At 40.9% G+C, this 18,605-nt stretch overlaps 1 protein-coding gene across 7 annotated transcripts in view; it reads left to right on the top strand.

Annotated features, from left to right (window-relative positions):
• The first annotated feature begins 2,776 nt into the window (after window positions 1-2,776).
• Window positions 2,777-18,605, top strand: part of TMEM255B (transmembrane protein 255B) — a 67,663-nt gene continuing 51,834 nt past the window's right edge. For 6 of the 7 annotated variants that reach the window (XR_006167441.1, XR_006167440.1, XR_006167439.1 and 3 more), the window contains exons 1-3: window positions 9,046-9,112; window positions 11,030-11,172; window positions 15,428-15,490. Coding sequence is in view for 4 of the 7 variants with exons in the window: in XM_042810981.1 (XP_042666915.1) it covers window positions 9,070-9,112; window positions 11,030-11,172; window positions 15,428-15,490 (249 nt within the window). In the remaining 3 variants the exon portion in view is untranslated. Of the gene's footprint in view, window positions 2,827-9,045; window positions 9,113-11,029; window positions 11,173-15,427; window positions 15,491-18,605 lie in introns of those variants that run through there. The other variant, XM_042810982.1, reaches the window with a different exon arrangement.

Genomic DNA, 18,605 nt, shown 5'->3' with positions numbered 1-18,605 from the left:
TAATACCAATGACTACCTGCTGGTTACTTATCTTGTACTTTTTCCACTTCCTGCACAACTTCCTTAGCATGTCCAGCTGAATTAAAGCAATGTATTCCTAGAGGAATAGTACCAGTAACCATGCCAATAAATACTATTTATAAATTATGAACAAAGGAATTCTTCTTACCTTATTGTCAAAATCCTGCGTCACTGGGAGATCTGGCTAATTAAGAGTCCTGAGTTTAGCCTCAGCAGTGACTGGTTTATTGGTTTTCAGTTAGGAAATCAAATAATGGGAGGAGGAGGCAAACCCTAAACGTTTTGAGGAATGTGAAAGCACCACCAAATATGATGGTGAAGCATAAAGAGAATTGGGATAACTCCTGCTGAGACTAGAAGTTGTGGAGAAAATTTTGGAAAGAAGGTTTCTGTCCACTGAACTGTAATAAAACTGAATAAACCTCTCCCAAAAAACACTGCCACCACCAACAAAAGCCCACGATAGATTTTCAAAAGAGGTTACTGAAAAAATAGCTCTCACAAGTTAAAGAAACTGATAAAGGAGGACTTAGTACCAGACCAGACCTTTCTACAGAGAAACAGTGAAAATGACAACACTGTAGAAGCGATGAAAAAAGTCGCTGAAGTTTCGTGTCCTGGAAGATGGAAAGTGCTGAGGTCCTTCCTTTGACTGGAACTATCTTATTGTCAACACTGGCCTTGATCAGATACAGGGTGTATTAAATTTGCAGAGGACCTAAAGCTGGGAGAAACTGTTCAGTATGTTGGAGGAAGTATGCTGGTCAACAGGCTTAGAATTCAAAATGATCTAAATCTATTCTTGTCTACTTGTGCCATCATTTTTTAGGGCAGGAAGCTGATGCACCTTATGACTTGGGATGAGAGTGCTGTACATCATGTGATTTTTCAATCTCTATTAGAGTCCATGATTTTTCCACATTCAGATGTTTCAACTGTGTCTGTTTGGTGACTGCTGGTAGAAAATGCTTACGGCCCATTGCACCCAACCGCACATGATACATTCAGATACTTAACTTCTAAACCCTGTTTAGGGAATTAAAGTCTTCCACAGTCTTCTGTTATTTATGGAAAGGAAATCCTTGTCCATAGTCAACCTTGAACCTGAGGGGTTAAACTAACTCTTATGTATCTCACTTTCACTAAAGAAATCGCAGACTCATAGGATCATTGGACCATTAAGGTTGAAAAAGACCTCTGAGATCGTCTAGTTCAACCATCAGCCCATCCCCACCATGCCCCCTAACCACATTCCTCAGTGCCACACCTACGTGGTTCTTGAACACCTCTAAGGACTCCACTCAGTGATCTCTCTGGACAGCCTGTGCCAATACCTCAGCACTACTTCTGAGAAGAATTTTTCCCTAATATCCAACCTGAACCTCCCAGTGCAACTTGAGGCCATTCCCTCTCACCCTATCACTATTACCTGGGAGAAGAGGCTGACACTCTCCACACCACAACCTCCTTTCAGGGATTTGTAAAAATGATAAGCTGTGAATGTTTTATTTGTCCCATCACCTTTTCTGTCTTTGCAACACATTATTTTATTCATCTCTGTTAATAATTAATAATTATTATTAGTGCAAATGCTACCTCTGTCCCCATTTTTCTCTTTCCCATACAGAATACAGCCTTCAACCCTTCTAATCTAGAGGACACAAAGAGAAAGCAGCGGCTTTGGGACACGGAATTGACACAGCCTGTGGCTGCCCTTTGTTGCTGGCTTACAGTCTGTCTCAGCTGGATAAGAGAAGGCTCTGGGGAGATCTGAGAGCAGACTTTCAGTATCCAAACAGGGGCTATAAAAAAAGCAGGGGACAGACTCTTTATCAGGATCTGTTGTGACAGGACATAGGAAAATGGTTTCAAACTAAAAGGGGGGAGATTTAGACTAAATATAAGGAAGAAGTATGTTAGAATAAGGTCTGATAAGGCACAGGTTGCCCAGATTGTTGGTGGATGCCCCATGCCTGGAGACACTCAAGGTCGGGCTGGATGGGGCTCTGAGCACCCTGATCGAGTTGTTGGTGTCCTTGTTCATTGCAGGAGTTTGGACTAGATGATCCTTAAGGGTCCCTTCCAACTCAAACGACTCCGTAATTCTATGATTCTGTTACACGATGCCACAGACTATTGGGTGGCTGAGGAAGTTGTCTCATTTCATGTAATCATTTTCTGGGAAAATATGTGAAAGAAAAAGTTGAGGACATGTACATCTCTACATTTAGAGGTTTGAGCAATAAAAAACCAAGGACATTAACCAGAGAGGCTTAGGTTTACGACAAGCTAAGAACGCCTTAATGTAAGCAAAGTGGTTGGCACCCTACCAAAATTACTGTCCACAAAAACACGTTCTTCTGTTCTCTGCTAGGGAGAAGTCCTGCAGAAGGAATGGCGGGCACTGGACGATGCAGCTGAACACACTTGGAAAAGGCCTAAAGAAGTTTGTTCCCAGTTCGTGGCTAGCCCGCTCCACAGGGCAGGGCGGCTAGGGACAGGGCAGAGCAGCGCCCGAGAGCGGCGGAGGGACGGCTTGCCGCGACGAAGGCTGCTCCACGCCTCCCTCCCCTCGGACAGCTGCCGTTGGTACCTCCGGACGGACCGCCGGTACCGCCGGCTGACCGCCCGCCCCTCCCCGCCCCGCCCCGCCGCGTTCCCCATGGGGAGAGCCCGCCCTGCCGCCCGCACCCCGCGGCCAGCCGCGGCGGCAGCGCGGCGCGGAGCGGAGCCGCCCGCGGAGGATGATGGCGCCGGCGACCGGCCCCGCGATGGCGGGCCCGCTGGCCCTGCTGGACCCCACAGGTGAGCCCCGGCCCCCGCGGCGCCAGCTCGGAGATTCGGGGTTCTTGGGTTCGGGGCCCCGCGGCGAGCCTCGAGAGCAGCGGCTCTTCGCTGCCGTGTTGGCTGGAGGGGATGGAGGAGCGAAGGCGTGTCCGCCCGCGTCCCTCGGAGATGGGTACCGGGGTGGGCGGCGGGGCTGCAGCCGTGTGCTGAGGTATTTACCAACTGCCTTCTTTCTTTTCGGCGGACCGCTGTGGTTAACAAATCGCGGTGCTGGTGCGTTAGCGTTGAGACCATATGGCTTTGCTCTGTCTGAAGAGAGGAGAAGGTGGGAGTGCTGAGGGGAAGGGGGGACCACAGCCGGCAGTGAGGTGCTGGGGGTACGCAGTCCTCGCTGTGCACACGGGGGTCCTCACTGCCAGCCGTGGCAGAGCCTAAACTTAGAATCGTAGAACTTCTCCTTACACGTGGAAGAAGAACCATCTCAGTGTTGAAAAGGTGACGGGGAGAAGTGCCATAACATAACTTGACAAATGTTTTCAGGTGAGCAGAGGAAATCTGCAGGCTGCCCTTGAACTAATGCTGAGATGCTCCTTCAATTATTTATTAGTGAAACAGTTGCTGCCAAAGCCATGAGGTCATATCAATACTGCATGGTAGCACTGTTGCCACACAACAGAGTGTCAAAGCACAGTGAGTTTGGGTGTTTTTTTTTTGGTTTTTTTTTTTTTTAATGATAGACCTGTTTCTGTGTTTCTGAAGGAGTTGAATATATATCACACTGATGGATTATTCCTCACAAATTAAAGATACAGACCTGGTACACGCTGCTATCTTGTGGCTTAGAAAGAGCGCTGCTGCATCTGCCTGAATTAGTTCAGCACTCTGGACAAGTCAAGCATTTATCAGAGAAGGGACAGCAACTGCCAATTGTAGTTGGCAGTTCTAGTTGTAGTTGTAGTTGGCAAATCTAATCTAGGTGTGAGTATCCCTTTTAAGCATCTCAGTCCATCACATTTAGCTTTAGGAAGCGACGTAGGATTCATTTGCTGGCAAAAGCATTTTGGAAAATAGGCAATGAAAGCCATAGCCAGGAGAGAGATTGCACTGATGTAAGCACTGCAGTAATTAAAAATTATTAATTTAGCTCCAAACTTCTTCCCTTAAATATTTGCTTGGCAGCACCAAAGCAGCGGATGCAGAATTTGCATTACTGCTTTGATACTATACTTCTCTGTCTGTGGTGACTTTCTGCTTAAATGATCCTGTTATGTATGATCAATGCCACTCTGAAACGCAAAATTGGAATTCGTTCATTAGGTAATGAAGAGATACCTTTTCTTTCTGCTACCAAACTTTCCTCACTTATCTTTTCTCATATTAGGACTCTGATACACGTTTGGCTGGAGCATTATTTCAAATAAGCATTTCCATTTAGATCACCCTAACTAGATCAAAGGCAAATGTATGAAATTGCATGGTACCAATATCTAGCAAATGTGATTTTTGTCCCAGCAAATTGCTACATCCTGCAGTGTTTCTTTCCTTGCAAAAATTTTATAGACTTTATGATGTCTGGAGCTGGATTCTAAAAGGAATTGCAAAGTTAGTAAAAGAGAGTTGTCTCAGTCTAAATTTAGACTTTTTTGAGTTAAATTGCAGATCATACGCAATTTTTCCAGAGTTGGGAGATACTGTTTCACTCTATTTTTCCCTTCCTTGGCCACTGCCCGCTTTCCATACCATGGACATGTTTCATCATAAATTCATTCATTCTCCTTTTAAACTCATACATTTCTTCACTTAAATACAGAGCCTGCAGTTCATTAAAGGACCTAATGCTTTGCATTCTACCAGAAATCTAATCTATACCCTTCCCATAAAACCACTCATTTTCCATGATTGTCCAGCAAATTGAATTTATCCCCTGGTCATTGTAAACAGAGCATTGTAAATAATTTGGCTTTCTGCCACTGATGAACAAAGAAATTTTGCTGTATTTTGTTGCTATGTGACAAGCAAAGCTTGATCTTCAGTGAGCACTTCTTATTTCTGCTCCTGAGGATGAGATAATAACATGTGCACACTCTCTATTGACCAGCTCTCAAGCTACTGAGAATATGATGAGAAGATTTCTTTCCATGCACTTGATTTTTGGCACGCTAAGATATGAATTTGGTGTGTTAAGCAAAGTGGAGTGAGGCTCAGAGTAAGAGATCAAAGAAGTTTAAGGAGATAACTGTCAAAATTGTTTTGAGAGTCACTTCAGTGTTAAAAACTTGTAAGCCTTCATTAACTGTTTCCTGCACCACAAAACAACCACAGGGGAGAAAAATCAACTTAGAAATACTGACAGCAACTTCGCCTGTTCTTGTAAATGGCTTTTTTTTTTTTTTTTTTACATGGTCAGCCTTTGGTTCAGTGTTTACCACAGAATTGCTGGGGAAGAATCAGGCTGTCTGTCTGTGCTATGAACAGTGCCGTGCCCTTGGGAACAGTCTGGCATTGCTTTTTGGCTGCATACACCCACGGGAAAGTAATAAAAGCAGATCCAAAAGCTGCATGGCAACTGGTACAAACAGCAGTAAATAAAGATTTGAAAAATCTTGGGAGACAGCATGACTGAAATAGCAGAAGGGAAATAATAGTAAGAACTATTTGCAGCCCTTTCCATCTGAAGATACTGTGCTGCTTTACAAATATTACACAATAAGCTGGTGAGGTATATACATATCATTTATACACATTTCAATAAAGGCACCAAATGGTTTTTTGATGTGTCTAAGAAAACCCAGACTACCAGCAGTTTATTAGAAGTTACTATCTAGCCACCTAGTTTTACAGTTCCTTGAAAACAAGAGATTTCATGTGCCAGTATCTGTAGAAGGGGCCTCTCTCCACACCTGCAAGTCACCTCTGCTAAGGGTGAAGTCTGTTGCTAGCTACAGGTAGTTGTGAGAGCTTCTAGTGTAGAATATAAAAAAGAAGGTAGGATTGGACATTTGCATCCGGTTTGAGATGTAGCTGGTAAAAAATAAAAGAATGTGAAGATTGAAGGGTATCACATGCATAAATTGATTATGCTTTGTGGCAGCTGTAAATATCAAAGTTAAAATATAGTTCAGTCAGAAAAAAAGACCTTATAAATAATGACATTCTTTTCTGCTTTATCTGACTAAGTCCAATTTGCTCCGGTTACAAATCAGAGCATGCCTTTTCCTAAGATATTTTCCAGCAAACTTAATCCAGGCTATCAAACTCACGTCTTTCTTTTTTGCATATAGTTATTGATATCATAGATACAATATAATCAAAACTTCACAAGGCAGTTTGGACATACACTTTACCTCCATGCAATCTGATTAGCTTTTGCCAGTACAGGTGTTACTTTGAAAATGCAGTAGCTTTGCTCCTTGGCGTGTCTCATGAAAGCTGACATTCAGTGTTTTCAGTAACACTTGGCTGAGAATCATCTGATCCACTGACCTTCAGAAGGTTTGCATTCTTACATCCCTTTAGAGTACATCTACAAAAAACTGCAGTTTTGGAACAGTAGATATAAGCACACATACCCAAACCACCTTTAATCTAGCTGTCTTGACTATTGTAAAATCAGAGAATCAAGGTAGCTCTGTTGGGAAAGTATCTTAGGAAGCTGCCAGTTCAATCTCCTAGTGAAGACAGGGTCAGTGGTGAGGTCAGACCAGGTTGCTCAGGGCTTTTTCTGGTTGGATTTTCAAAACTTCCAAGGTCTTGACACTACAACCTCTTTGGGAGACCTGTTCCAGTGCTTGCCTGTCCTAATGTTAATTTATTTTTTTTCCTTATAACTCACCTGAAACACTTACGTTTCAATTTATGTCCACTGACTTTTATCCTTCTGCTGTGTACCACTAGGAAAAGCCTGACTCTGTCCTCTTGATGATCACCTTGTAGGCATTGGAAGACTGCTACTGGCATTGCCAAAAGCCATCTCTTCTGCAGACCAAACAAGCCTTGTTATGTCAGGTTCTTCTTACAAAGTGAGTACTCCAGTCCCTTCTAGCTTCTCAGGGCGCTCTTGCAGAACATGTTGCAGCTAATTGATGTCTTTCCTGTCCTGGGGGTCTAAAATTGGATATAGTATTATGTGATCCAACAAATGCTGAACAAAGGGGCATAATTACCTATCTTATCTGCAGGTGATGCTCTTGTTAATGCAGCCTTCTGCTCACCTCTGCTTCCAAGGCACAGTACTGACTGATGTTCAGTTCACTGTATGCCAGGACCCCCAGGTGTTTTTCAGCAGAGCTGCTCCCCAGCCTAGCAGTCCTCAGTAAGTCCTCATTGCAAGGCATAGCTTGCTCTGAACTTTATCTCTGCCTGTTAGATTCTCTAAGTTTTCTGCTGGCCCTTGAATGGCAACCCTGCCCTCCATAGTATTGACTAGTCCTGTAGTTTCTTGTCAGTAAAAGGGACTGGTCCCCCAAACAGACCCCTCTGGTCTGTATATATATTATTGACCTCCAGAATACACTGTACATTAACCACTTTCTCTGAAGTCAATCATCCAGCCAGTTTTTTAAACACTTTCTTGTCTACTTAACCAGACCATGATGTCTCAACTTGGTTTTGAGAACACTGTAAGATGCTGTGTTAAAATCTTTTCCATATTTGGCATGAATAACATTCGCTGCTCTGCAAAGACAGACTTTTTGTTGTGGTAGGCAGTTGGGTTGGTCAGTTGTGACTGTTGCCAGTCTTCTTTTGCTTATGTGCCCAGAAATGTCTTCCAAAAGGACATGCTCCATAATATTTGGTTCCAGTCTCCTGGGAACGAAAATGAGGCTGATCAGGTCATAATTCAATGAATCACTGTTTTGGCCTTTTGAAGATAGGTAATGTATTTGCCTTTCTTCAGTTACTGAGAATTCCCTGGTGTCTGTGACTTTTCAAAGATGATAGAGAGCAGCAGGGATTAGTTCTCTTGGTATCCATAGATATAGTCTGTCTAGTGGACTTGAATGCGTGGATCTTCCTCAAGTAATCTCTAATTCACTCCTTATCTACTGCAGGTGGTAATTCTTCTCCTTGAATCTTATCTCTGAAAGGGAGACCTTGTTGGTGAACGCAGGCATCAAGTACCTCAGCTTTCTGCAGTAGCTCTTTCAATTATCTAGTAGCTCTGAAAAGGCAGAATAGTTATGAAACTTCATCATTTCTTCTGGTCTGATTTTCATAGCTGTGGAGGGTTAGGCTGGGATAAGAATTCCCAGTAACAAATGTTGGTCTCACCTTCAACCATGCTGCAGTTTCCTTTTCCCTTTGAACTGATTTGGTGTGCTTAAGAAGGATCATTCACTGGGAAAGCTTTGTCAGAGAGTGTTCTACAAAGGCAGCACCCTTGATGTAAGACCTTCTTTCATCCTCATTTTTTGCTGTGCATCACTGTAGTTCCCTTGCACATTACTCATCTGTATGCATCACTGTATTATTATGTGTATGATCTACATTTGAGATGATCCTAATCTCTTTAAAAATATTGATACGTGAATGTAAGTAATCACTGTCATGTACCCATAGCCTCCCCATACGTAAGCAGAGGCTGAAGCAAAGGTACATAGACGGTGATGGTGGGAAAGCAAGTTTAAAGGTTCTGAAGTCAGCCTGCCTTCCAGCCCTTCTATTGCTCTGCAGTGTTTTGGTTGCTGCTGTCTGTGTAGTGACAGCAGGGTTTGCTGTATGATGGTGTGGTAAGTAACATTGATTGACTTTTTAAAGTTTTTCTGAGTCTGAATTCATATTTCTCTAAACATGTGTAGACAGAGCTGCTTAATTCCCATCTATTTTCCTTCTCTTTCTTTTATTTATGACCGCTGGTTTATGGTAAGTTTAGAAGTGTACATTTATTTTATTTTTCTAAGTCCTTTTATATTCGTTTCCCTGTGTGTATTGTGTTTAGTTAGAAGGAATGAGAAGAACTATGTCTTGTCAAATAAGGAGGCCAGGTTCAAACCAGGTCCTGAATGAATTGGTCAGATTAAAGGCTGTCTGTTTGAGTGAGTGTGGGAAGAATCACATTTCAGTCTTCTACTAAAGAAGAATAGAGCCTTACTCTGGTGCACTGAAGGAACCCATCATCACAACTAGCACAGTTCTCTGACTTATAACTTGATTTCTATTCTAGGGATAAGGAAGATCACTGAAGTCTTTCAGACTAGCAGAGAATTCATCTCTGACAAAGAGTTCCCTGACTGACTGCTCAGGAGATGTGAAGAGGCTTGAATGGATTTGGAGAAGCCAGCCTCTTTTCCACATATACTTTTCTGTAGGTTAGAAAATGACTCATTGGACAGATATGTGAAACTTTATAAAAGTGGAGGGAAAAAAAAAACAGGAAATCCTATGGGTTTTCTGCTGAAAAACATTTCTGGTGTGTAAATGGAAAAGTCGACAGAAATTCCCTGTTATGGTAGTTGGGCTGGTTCGTGCAACAACTGTGCTACTGAAGTGGTAGCTTCCAGTGCATGCTTGGACAAGGCTTCATGGAGACTCAGAAGTCTCCAGACATATACATAATAAAGATACTTATTTTTTTACTTCTCTTTTCAACACCTTTTCTTGCTTTTCAGAAAGATGATCAGCATAGCCAAGCATTGAATTCGAAATCTATTGGGCCACACTATATTTTATGTGTCTCTTATTGTAGGCTGTACAGATACACAGTAGGTTGGACAGATGACTACAACAGTAATGTAAATATGAGTTACAACAAGCAACTAGTTTGGATATTGTCTGGGAATCTGAAACTAAGTACCCTAATCCATATGCTGAAGGAGGACTTTTTTTTTTTTCTTCTTTTCTTCCCTTTTTTCTGAGTCTTGAGGTTAACCAGTATACTTTCATTTAGTGTGTAACATTCTGCATTTCCATCCCATACTTAACACTCCTGGAGCTGCATGCCTGAGAACTGTATCCATTGAGATTGAACAGAGAACAGATTGCTACCTTAGTAAAGTCAGAAAAACTTAAAAGTGTGAGCTGTAAGAGCTCAAAGGGCTTGACCTAATTGCAGCTTTCATTATCTGAAGGGATCCTACAAACAGGAGGGGAGTCAACTCTTTGAAAGGGTTGATAACAGCAGGACAAGGGAAAAGGTTTTAAGTTGAGGGAGGGAAGATTTAGGTTGGATGTCAGGGGGAAGTTCTTTACAGAGAGAGTGGTGAGGTGCTGGAACAGGTTGCCCAGAGAGGTTGTGGATGCCCCATCCTTGGAAGTATTTGAGGCCAGATTGGATGGGGCCCTGGGCAGCCTGGTCTAGTATTAAATGTGGAGGTTGGTGGCCCTGCAGTGGCAGGGGTGTTGGAGATTCATGATCCTTGAGGTCCCTTCCAACCCGGGCCATTCTGTGATTCTGTGAAGTCTAGAAGTCAAGTAAGAATAAATCACTCCAATATATTAAAAAATCTGATAGATGTATTGAATCAATCACTTTACTTTGTGGGAAAGGTAGCTGACTTGTGGAGTTACACATTTGAAGTCTGTTTTTCAGTTCTGAACTGACTTTGATGAAACAGAACTGGCTTTATTTAAACTCATACACCTAGTGAAGAACGGATTGATAATGAAGAATTTCCATGTCCTCTCAATGGAAGGACATGCACTTAACTGAGCAGCTATTACTAGAAAAGGTAGTCCCATATGTCATTAGTTGATTAATTGCACTACAGATATGCTTCAGAGGTATCGTTTGTTTTACTTGCCTTAGTGTTAATATGAACACAACATTCTTTTTTTTTTTTTTTGGTGATAGTATGTAGAGCATATGCTAATCTTGTTTAAAATATAAATTTGTATATTCTGCCAAGATAGACTAAAATTGGAACTTCACAAAGGTAAGCACTGTTCAAGGCTTGCAGGATTTGACTTATGGATGTGAACAACAACTTAATTATTACTGAAAATAAGGCATAATTATCATCACCTGACATTCAGTTCAGCTTAATAAAAGCTCATCTTGTACATGTGCCTAATGTGTGTGCATTAAGATGTGGAGAGTTCCAGCTAACTCTGTATTTCTTCAATCTCTCTGTTGTCTGCCAGCAGTTTGCATTAATGGAAGAACAGCAGTGGGTTAACAACAGAAGAATTTAACAAATGGAAATGGTTGATTGTTTTGTATTTGTTCCGCAATTTTTGCAATTCAAAACTCTTTTCTTCTCCCTCCCCCCCCCACTTTCTACAGGGCAATTTGCAAAAAGGAAGAAGACTTCACTTTGGTTCACAGTCTCTCTACTGGTGGTGTCCATTTTCATACTGACCATAGGTCTGGCAGCTACAACAAGAACAGAAAATGTTACTGTGGGAGGCTACTACCCAGGCATCATTGTGAGTAAAGAAACCTACTAGATAACTATATCAGCTGGATACAGGAAACTAACTCATAAAAAGAAAACAAAGGAAAATCATTTGTGTTGCATTTCACAGAAAGAAGATGCTTATTTGTTTTGATCTAATTCTAGTGTGTGATTATGCAGGGGAGTAAACACTGAATTGCCCTAAAGGGGAGGCTTTCAGGGGACACAGAGGGACCAAGTTTGCACCACACAGCAATTTGCTGAACTCCTTGGCCTGTGCTGAAGGCAGTGCCTGACTTCCCAATAATTTGTTACAAATGTGGGCATACAAGGGACTACATGACAGGCATTTTTACTACCCTGATGGTGCAAAGAGTCACTCTGTTCTTCTGCCCGCACACCAAGAATTCTGCTAGGTCTAGTGGAGGGAAAATGCTATTGATGGCATATGGAATCTTCTCCCTAGAGTCTACCAGTGTTCTACATCTTCTTGTACAGTCCTGGTGTGTCCTTATGAACAAGTTCTCCTTCCAGATCCTTTGTTTTGTTTTTACTTTTGGAGCAGGGTGCTTAAACATATACCTGCACTGGAGATGAGGCTTATGCTGCATCTGTTTAACTTTGTAGTGCTCCTGTGTCTTTTGGGGAGGCCTTGCTGGTTCAACCCCTATGGCTTTTTCTAATCTCAGAAGTGATTGGTCATATCTAAAAGAGTGGAAAACTTTGGGAGATGAATAGTTTTTTTAGGTGAATGAACTGAATTTTAGAAAAAAAGAAAAACAAGGGCAGCAAAGTCTCTATGCCTGATTTGCTCTCCCCTAGACAGCAAGAGGAGGTAAAGGATGCAAAGAAAAAAAAGAAAAGAGGTAGGTACCAAAGAGGTACCGAATGAGGGGTCAGGGGTCTGGAGCACAGGCCTTGTGAGAAGCAGCTGAAGGAGCTGGGATTGTTCAATTTGGAGAGGAGGAGGCTCAGGAGTGACCTTACTGCTCTCTGTAACTACTGAACAGGGGCTGCAGTGAGCTTGGGGTCAGACTCCTCTCGTGTAACCAGTGATAAGATGAGGAGGAATGGACTCAAGTTGCACCATGGGAGATTCATGTTGGATGTTAGGAAATACTACTTTCCTGAAAGAGTTGTTAGGTGCTGGAATAGGCTGCCCAGGGAGGTGGTGGAGTCACCGACCCTGAAGGCGTTCAAGGAATGTTTAGACATTGTTTTCAGGGATGTGCTCTAGTGAGAACTATTGGTGATAGGTGGATGGTTGGACCAGATGACCTTGTAGGTCTTTTCTAACCTTGGTAATTCTATGATTCTATGGATGTGTTGCAAGGTTCTTGTTCTCTGTGAAATGAAATTCCCAGAGAAGAGGGCATTTCATCTTTTAATACTGTGCATACATTTTGCATTGCCATTAATAACTTATGAGTTAGAACTGTTCCTCCTAAGCAAGTCCTCTTACATCTTAGTGTAATGTTGAGAATAGGTCTTTCAGAAAGATAATTTTGGGATAATGATCTGTAAGGAGTGGTGTTTTAAAAATAGAACAAAAAGTAGTTCCAATAATAAGACCTTAGAAGAATGACTCTTCCTTTCATTAAACTGAAATAGATATATTAATACTGATAAAAATCTTCTGTAAATTGAATTAAAGTATTTTAGAAGGCCACATTTTCTGCATTTGTTCCCTTGAAAGGAATTTCTTTGGAAAGCTATGTTGAGTCAGTGTAAGAAGCCATAAACTCATGTGCTCAGAAAATTTTTTTTCAGCATTTAGTTTCTTTTAGAAAGAAAACAATGTCTGCTCACCCATAAAAATAAAATAATATACTAATTTTTAAATGTTAGCCATTAATATTCAAAATAGCTAGGATATATCGGAATGTTTTGAAAACAAAGTCTTTGTTATTACATTTTCCCTTCAGAAAATTGTTGGTTTTCCTAAAATCTGGAATTCTTTTTGTGCACATGCTGTCTTACTGAACAAACTGAGAAAGAGTGGTGGTTAATTGGTATAAATATTTTGCAACCCTTGTACAATATCTGGCCAAGTCAGAGGAGCTCTGCTGTCCCTCCCCTGTTTTTTGAGATTGCTGACTCCTGTGCAGCACTGACAGATGGCTAAGACCTTTCAGAAGACCTTTCAGAGCTCAATAACCCTCAAAAGGTGCTCCTCTTCTCCACGGGCAGTAAAAGGAGCTTAGAAAACTGGCATAGCACTGATCCCAAACTTCTAAATAGCTAGAGCTTGGTAAGTGAATTCCACGTTACCTATTTAATTGTTGGGCTCAAAGTTTAGGAGATCAGACAGTGTCAATTTCAATTAAAAATAACATCTAGTTCTCATAGAATTTAACAGTAAGAAACTAACTTTCAGGCTGGAAGTTGGAGCTTCTTCAGCCTTGCTTCCTTATAAATACTGTTTATACTTAAATACTTCTTACCACTTATGTGTGACTATTGTTTGTATTTTTTTAATAATCTTTTTTATAATCTTTCAACCAGGAGATTGCAGAGTCCAAATATTTCTGTCATCATATTACTCTAATTTCCAGAGTTCCCAATCCAAGCAGCTTATTATCTTAACAGACAAGAAAAGCAGCAAATATAACACTAAACCAATCTCAGTAATTCTGTGGTCTTATGGTATGATCTCTATCTGTGGTTCTACGCCTTCTGATTAAACTGCTATTGTTCATTATTTACTGTTTTTTTGGTGGTTTTTTTTTCTGCATGTGGATAATATTGCTCCACTGTGTCCACTCTATAAGCCTTAAATGGGACTGCATGGGTTTCTCTTCTTCTGATGAAAAATTGGTGTTGGAACCAGCTGTCATTTTGATGTAGTTGTGTTAATTTACGAAGTTGCTGTCCTCTGAACGCAGTGTCCTTGCTCACAGTTCCAAGTCTCTCTCTTATTCAGCAGTCAGCTCAGACACGCTTCCACACTCTTTTAGTCTCTGCTTTTCATACTTGTGCCTCCCTTTCACATAAATCTTCCCAAAACACTCAATAGCAAATCCCTTTTCCTACATTTGCCTTTTGAGGAAGAATCATGGGTTCCTGGTGTGATATTAAAGTGCTTACAGGAGATTTGCTTTCTGATGTGAGCAGTTGCGCATAAGAGCAAGGAGTTCATGGGCCTCACTCAAGCCCTTGGCTGGGATGCTTAGTCCTTAAAAACTTAATTGGGCTTGGAAAAGAGACTTTGAAGCTAGCACCAGGAAGAGGTTTAGACTCCTTAACAGAAGAGTCATGCTCCATCCATGGAGTGATTGTTTGTGAGCTAAGGGTGTGGTTGAGAGCTTCTCCAAGCAGAGCAGAGCCATCTGTAGCAAAGAGTGGAGCCAGGAATGTGGAAGTGATGAGGTTGAGACTAAGGTGGTGGCAAAGAATCATAGTCAGGCAAAGCAGGAAGAGAGAAGCAGGAGAAAGCCCAATGGCACTAGCACTGCTTTGGCTGTTTCTAAACCTCTGGCCAGCTAGGTCTTGCCTGTGGGCACACTTTTATTCAAATGAACATGAGCCAGATGGGAATCCTGATGCCAGAAAGCTGGAATGAAAGGTTGGTTTCCCCGTAGTCACTTTACCTCGTGTTGGACAAGAATGCAAGCAGTTTCCATCTCTCCAAACTTTCACAGGCCCCCAATAGGGAGCGGCATTTTCCTGCCGCCCTGTTTCTGAAGCAGCACTGACAAGAACAAATGCTGCTTTACTCTACCTTCCTTTCCTCCTCTCTCCTGTTATGGTTGTGACTGGTCCTTGTCTTTTTGGCATTTTAGCAGGGACTTTTTCTGTGTGATAGTGTTTAGTCATTAAAACCAAACAAACCCAAAGTAGGGTTATGAATTTGGGTCACTTGCGTGGCAGTAAAGCACCTGTTTTTTGAGGAAAACTCTTTCCTGTTAACTTAAGCTCTACATTTTTCCAAGACAATGATGTGTGGGCTAAATGTCAGTGTTCTTTCCTCCCGCATCACTTAATTTTTGCTTTACAATTTGTAAAACAATATGTGATAATGGTGACAATAGGCAGGTTATAAAAGCATATATTTTCACAGACTTTCCTTTATTAGATTACAATTTTAATCTGAAATATTGAAGATTTGGATTTCTGGTCATTCTGTGTTGCATTATATGATTATCCAGTGATAATATTTACCTTTTCCCCTCACCCATCCCACATAGTGGTATGATTAACCTGCTCAGATTTCACTGTTGTGGTTTAGTATGTTGACCAAATAATCTGACCTCGTATGTTTCTGTTGGTTTTGTTCTTTACCTTAGCTTGGCTTTGGATCTTTCCTAGGGATTGTTGGCATCCACCTGGTAGAGAACAGAAGACAAATGGTAAGCAATATCACTTTTTGTTCTAATTTTTTGTATCACGATGTCTTAAAAACACAAAAAGCAGAGATTTTCAGTTGACTTTAAACTGCTCCAATATGCTCCAAAATATTAGTAATTTTTTTCACATTTTCTAAGAAGCAGCTGAGAAGTATGAAGTGACCATGTTTCTATCTGTATCGAGCAAGGGATGATTTATGGGATCACCATTTCTGACAATAAAAACCTGTGTTTTTTTTGTTTTTTTTTTTAAACTAAATTAATTTCAGCTGATTTAGTGAGTTGACCCAGAGAAGGGTCAGATGTGTGTGAGTTTGGCCAGGACTGTGCAGCAGAGAAAAGGATGGGGAGGGAGGCAAAATGGATGTGATGTGCCAGTTTGGGCACCAATGTGCCAGTGATCTGCTCTATCATAAGAGGCAATTTCATACTACAGCAGTTTCAATCAACAATGCTTTCCTAAAAATCTACATGTTGAAAGGAAGAATCTTGCTGTCAAGATTCCCTGACTAAATCAGACAGGATATGATGTTGCTTTGTGGTTTGTTTTATATTTAGCTTGTCTTGCGAACCCCTTGCTTTTATTTATGTGAGGAGGTCGGGAAAAGTTGTTGGGGCCATCTTGGTAAAGAAAGGTGTGTTGGACTGGGTTTGTAGAAAGTCTTAGAGTTTCCTTGCTCTCAGCAAAAAATAGCACTGTCTTGGTTGAATAAAATCATGTCCAACGTGTACTTTACAGTAGACTGATTACAGCTAAGCACTATGAACTACAATTCATTTAATAATGCAGAGCCTTCACAGGTATAAATCAAAAGAGTGATGTTAAGCTTAGAGGAAGAAATGATTGATGTACCTTACATTTTTTAACTGGTCTGTTGTGATCTCCTGTTTTCTTCTTAGTAATTCCCATCTTGATTTCATTATTTATAGGTAAACTTATTTCATAATATCAGGGTTGTTTTTTTTTTTTGCATTTTTTTGAAAAGTTTAAGTGGTATACTTTCAAATACTGCTCTACTTTGCTTTTGTTTCTGCCTGGGCTTCCCAAAGAAATGAGACTGATAAAGTCATGAGGTTTGTCTGTATCTTTCTCTATTCCCCATTCAGTTTTTTGAACGTGTTAACCAATTTCAGGCAAATTCAGCAGGGAGGTGGAGACCCCAGAGATGTGCAGTTCAGGTTTCATGAAAATATGCGGGTGGGCAGAGAAAAGAAGTATAAATTAGTTACCCTCTGATGCTATGGTGTTGGCTCTCCACCCTGGAAAACTAAGGATTCCAAGTGGGATGTGACCTGTGAGACATGAATCTGCAACACTGATAATTAATTTTGCTGGTAACAAAACAGCTTATTTGTTTTTTTAAGAACTATTTTCTCTATTTGTAAATTGGAGACAAGGATGAACTCCAAGGTTCCAAGTTGCAAGCTAAAGAGAGAGGGTACATAACAATAGCACTGTCTTCCACAGCATTCATGCTACTTTACTAACAACCATAATATTTTAGGCTTATTTTATCTTTCATTTTTCCCCTGTCCTGCCCCTTAGTTCTCCAGTGCTTCTGTGTTTACCAGAAAATAAAATGGCGTACAAAAAGAAATAAGGTGGATGAGATCCTGCCCAAGCTTGTTAAGACTCAATGCGTTGTATCGTTTGCACAAGGAGTGGGGATAAAACCAGTATTTTTGGTCCTGGAGCCTGTTTACATTTCCCAGCGTGGAACAAGGAAAACAGCTTTCTATTAATAACAGTTTTGATCTGGCTGTTGAAACACTGCTTTGTTAATGAACAGACCAAGAAAATAACTAGAAAGTTTAATTATGCTTGTTGTTCTGAGTATCATCCACAGTAGGCAAAGCCTTTAACACTATCCAGCTAAGGCTGAGTGGCTTGCTTTCACATGTTTCAGAAATGAGTTGGAAAGGGTTTACATCATACTACAACTGAGGGCAGCAATTATTCCCTGGAGTGTGGCTGAGTACATATAATTGAAAAGGTTTAGGGCAGCTTAAACAAATTTGCAGGCATCAATAATTTGTAAATACTTAGATAAGCATAGAAATGTAATAGAAAAAATCATATTCTGGTAACTCAAATTTCTTTTTATTGCATCACAACAAAAGAGGACATGGAGGAAAAGGAATTGTTTACTCAGTTACTTCTTTTTTAACTGGAATTCCTTTGACAGTTACTTCTGTATAAAACTTGAACTCAACCCAGTGTAGCTCTGACAGTTTTTTGGCCCCTGTAATGAATCAATACTTCATTCTTGCTGTTTTTTTTTTAGTTGAAAATTAAAGTGGGTTCAGTTACATTAGAAGAAAAAAACCACACCTGTTTCTAATTGATGTTTTCTTCATAAATCCACTTCTAGTTTTTATCTTGAATTTGCATTTATTCGTGATCTGCCCTCTGTAAGTCTAATTTTTTTCACAGTTGATGAAATGCTAAGTGCAGTACGAAATATGTAATGGTTAGCAGAGCTGGTCCAGCAAAAATCCAGCAGTCAATAAATGTAAACACGGAGTTTGAGAAAGAATGAAAGCACACTTAGGCAGAATGGACGATGGGTTGTTCTTAAAACACAACATTAATAATGCTGCACTTCTTTGACCTTGTTCTTGGCATTCCAGAGTCACAGTGGGACTTCAATGTGCTGACCAAGGTATAACCTTTAATTTAAAGGAACTGCTACTTGCAGAATCAGGCTCTGCCTCATTGACTAGCATGATTTCACTTGAGCTCTCAGCATTCGTGCTTGCCTCTGTTATGCAGAGCTTGGCACCAGTAGAATAAAATCTCCCTTTGACTGAGGATAAGATGCCTTTGCACTGATTCAGGATGTTTAGAACTAGCAAACAGCAGAAATTGAAGCATAATGTGTTGCTGTTCCCTTTTTCCTCCCCTGTCCCCTGCAAAGCAGGCTATGGTTTAAAGAACAGAGCATAGCTTTATGCGCCACATTCCAAAGGCGTATAGTCCAGATGGATGTGTAGAAGATACTACAATACTTAAATCAAATGTAGCTGATTATGTGACATGAAGTATCCTTGCTTATTTGATTGCTTGCCTGCCATCTCCTCACAATACAGTGCAATGTATTTCTGATTAGAAAACAAG

This window comes from Centrocercus urophasianus, unplaced genomic scaffold, assembly GCF_019232065.1.
Source record: "Centrocercus urophasianus isolate 14NV4802_14NV808 unplaced genomic scaffold, USGS_Curo_1.0 seq_12, whole genome shotgun sequence".
NCBI classification, from domain to species: Eukaryota; Metazoa; Chordata; class Aves; order Galliformes; family Phasianidae; genus Centrocercus; species Centrocercus urophasianus.
This window is presented reverse-complemented; position numbering and strand designations above follow the sequence as displayed.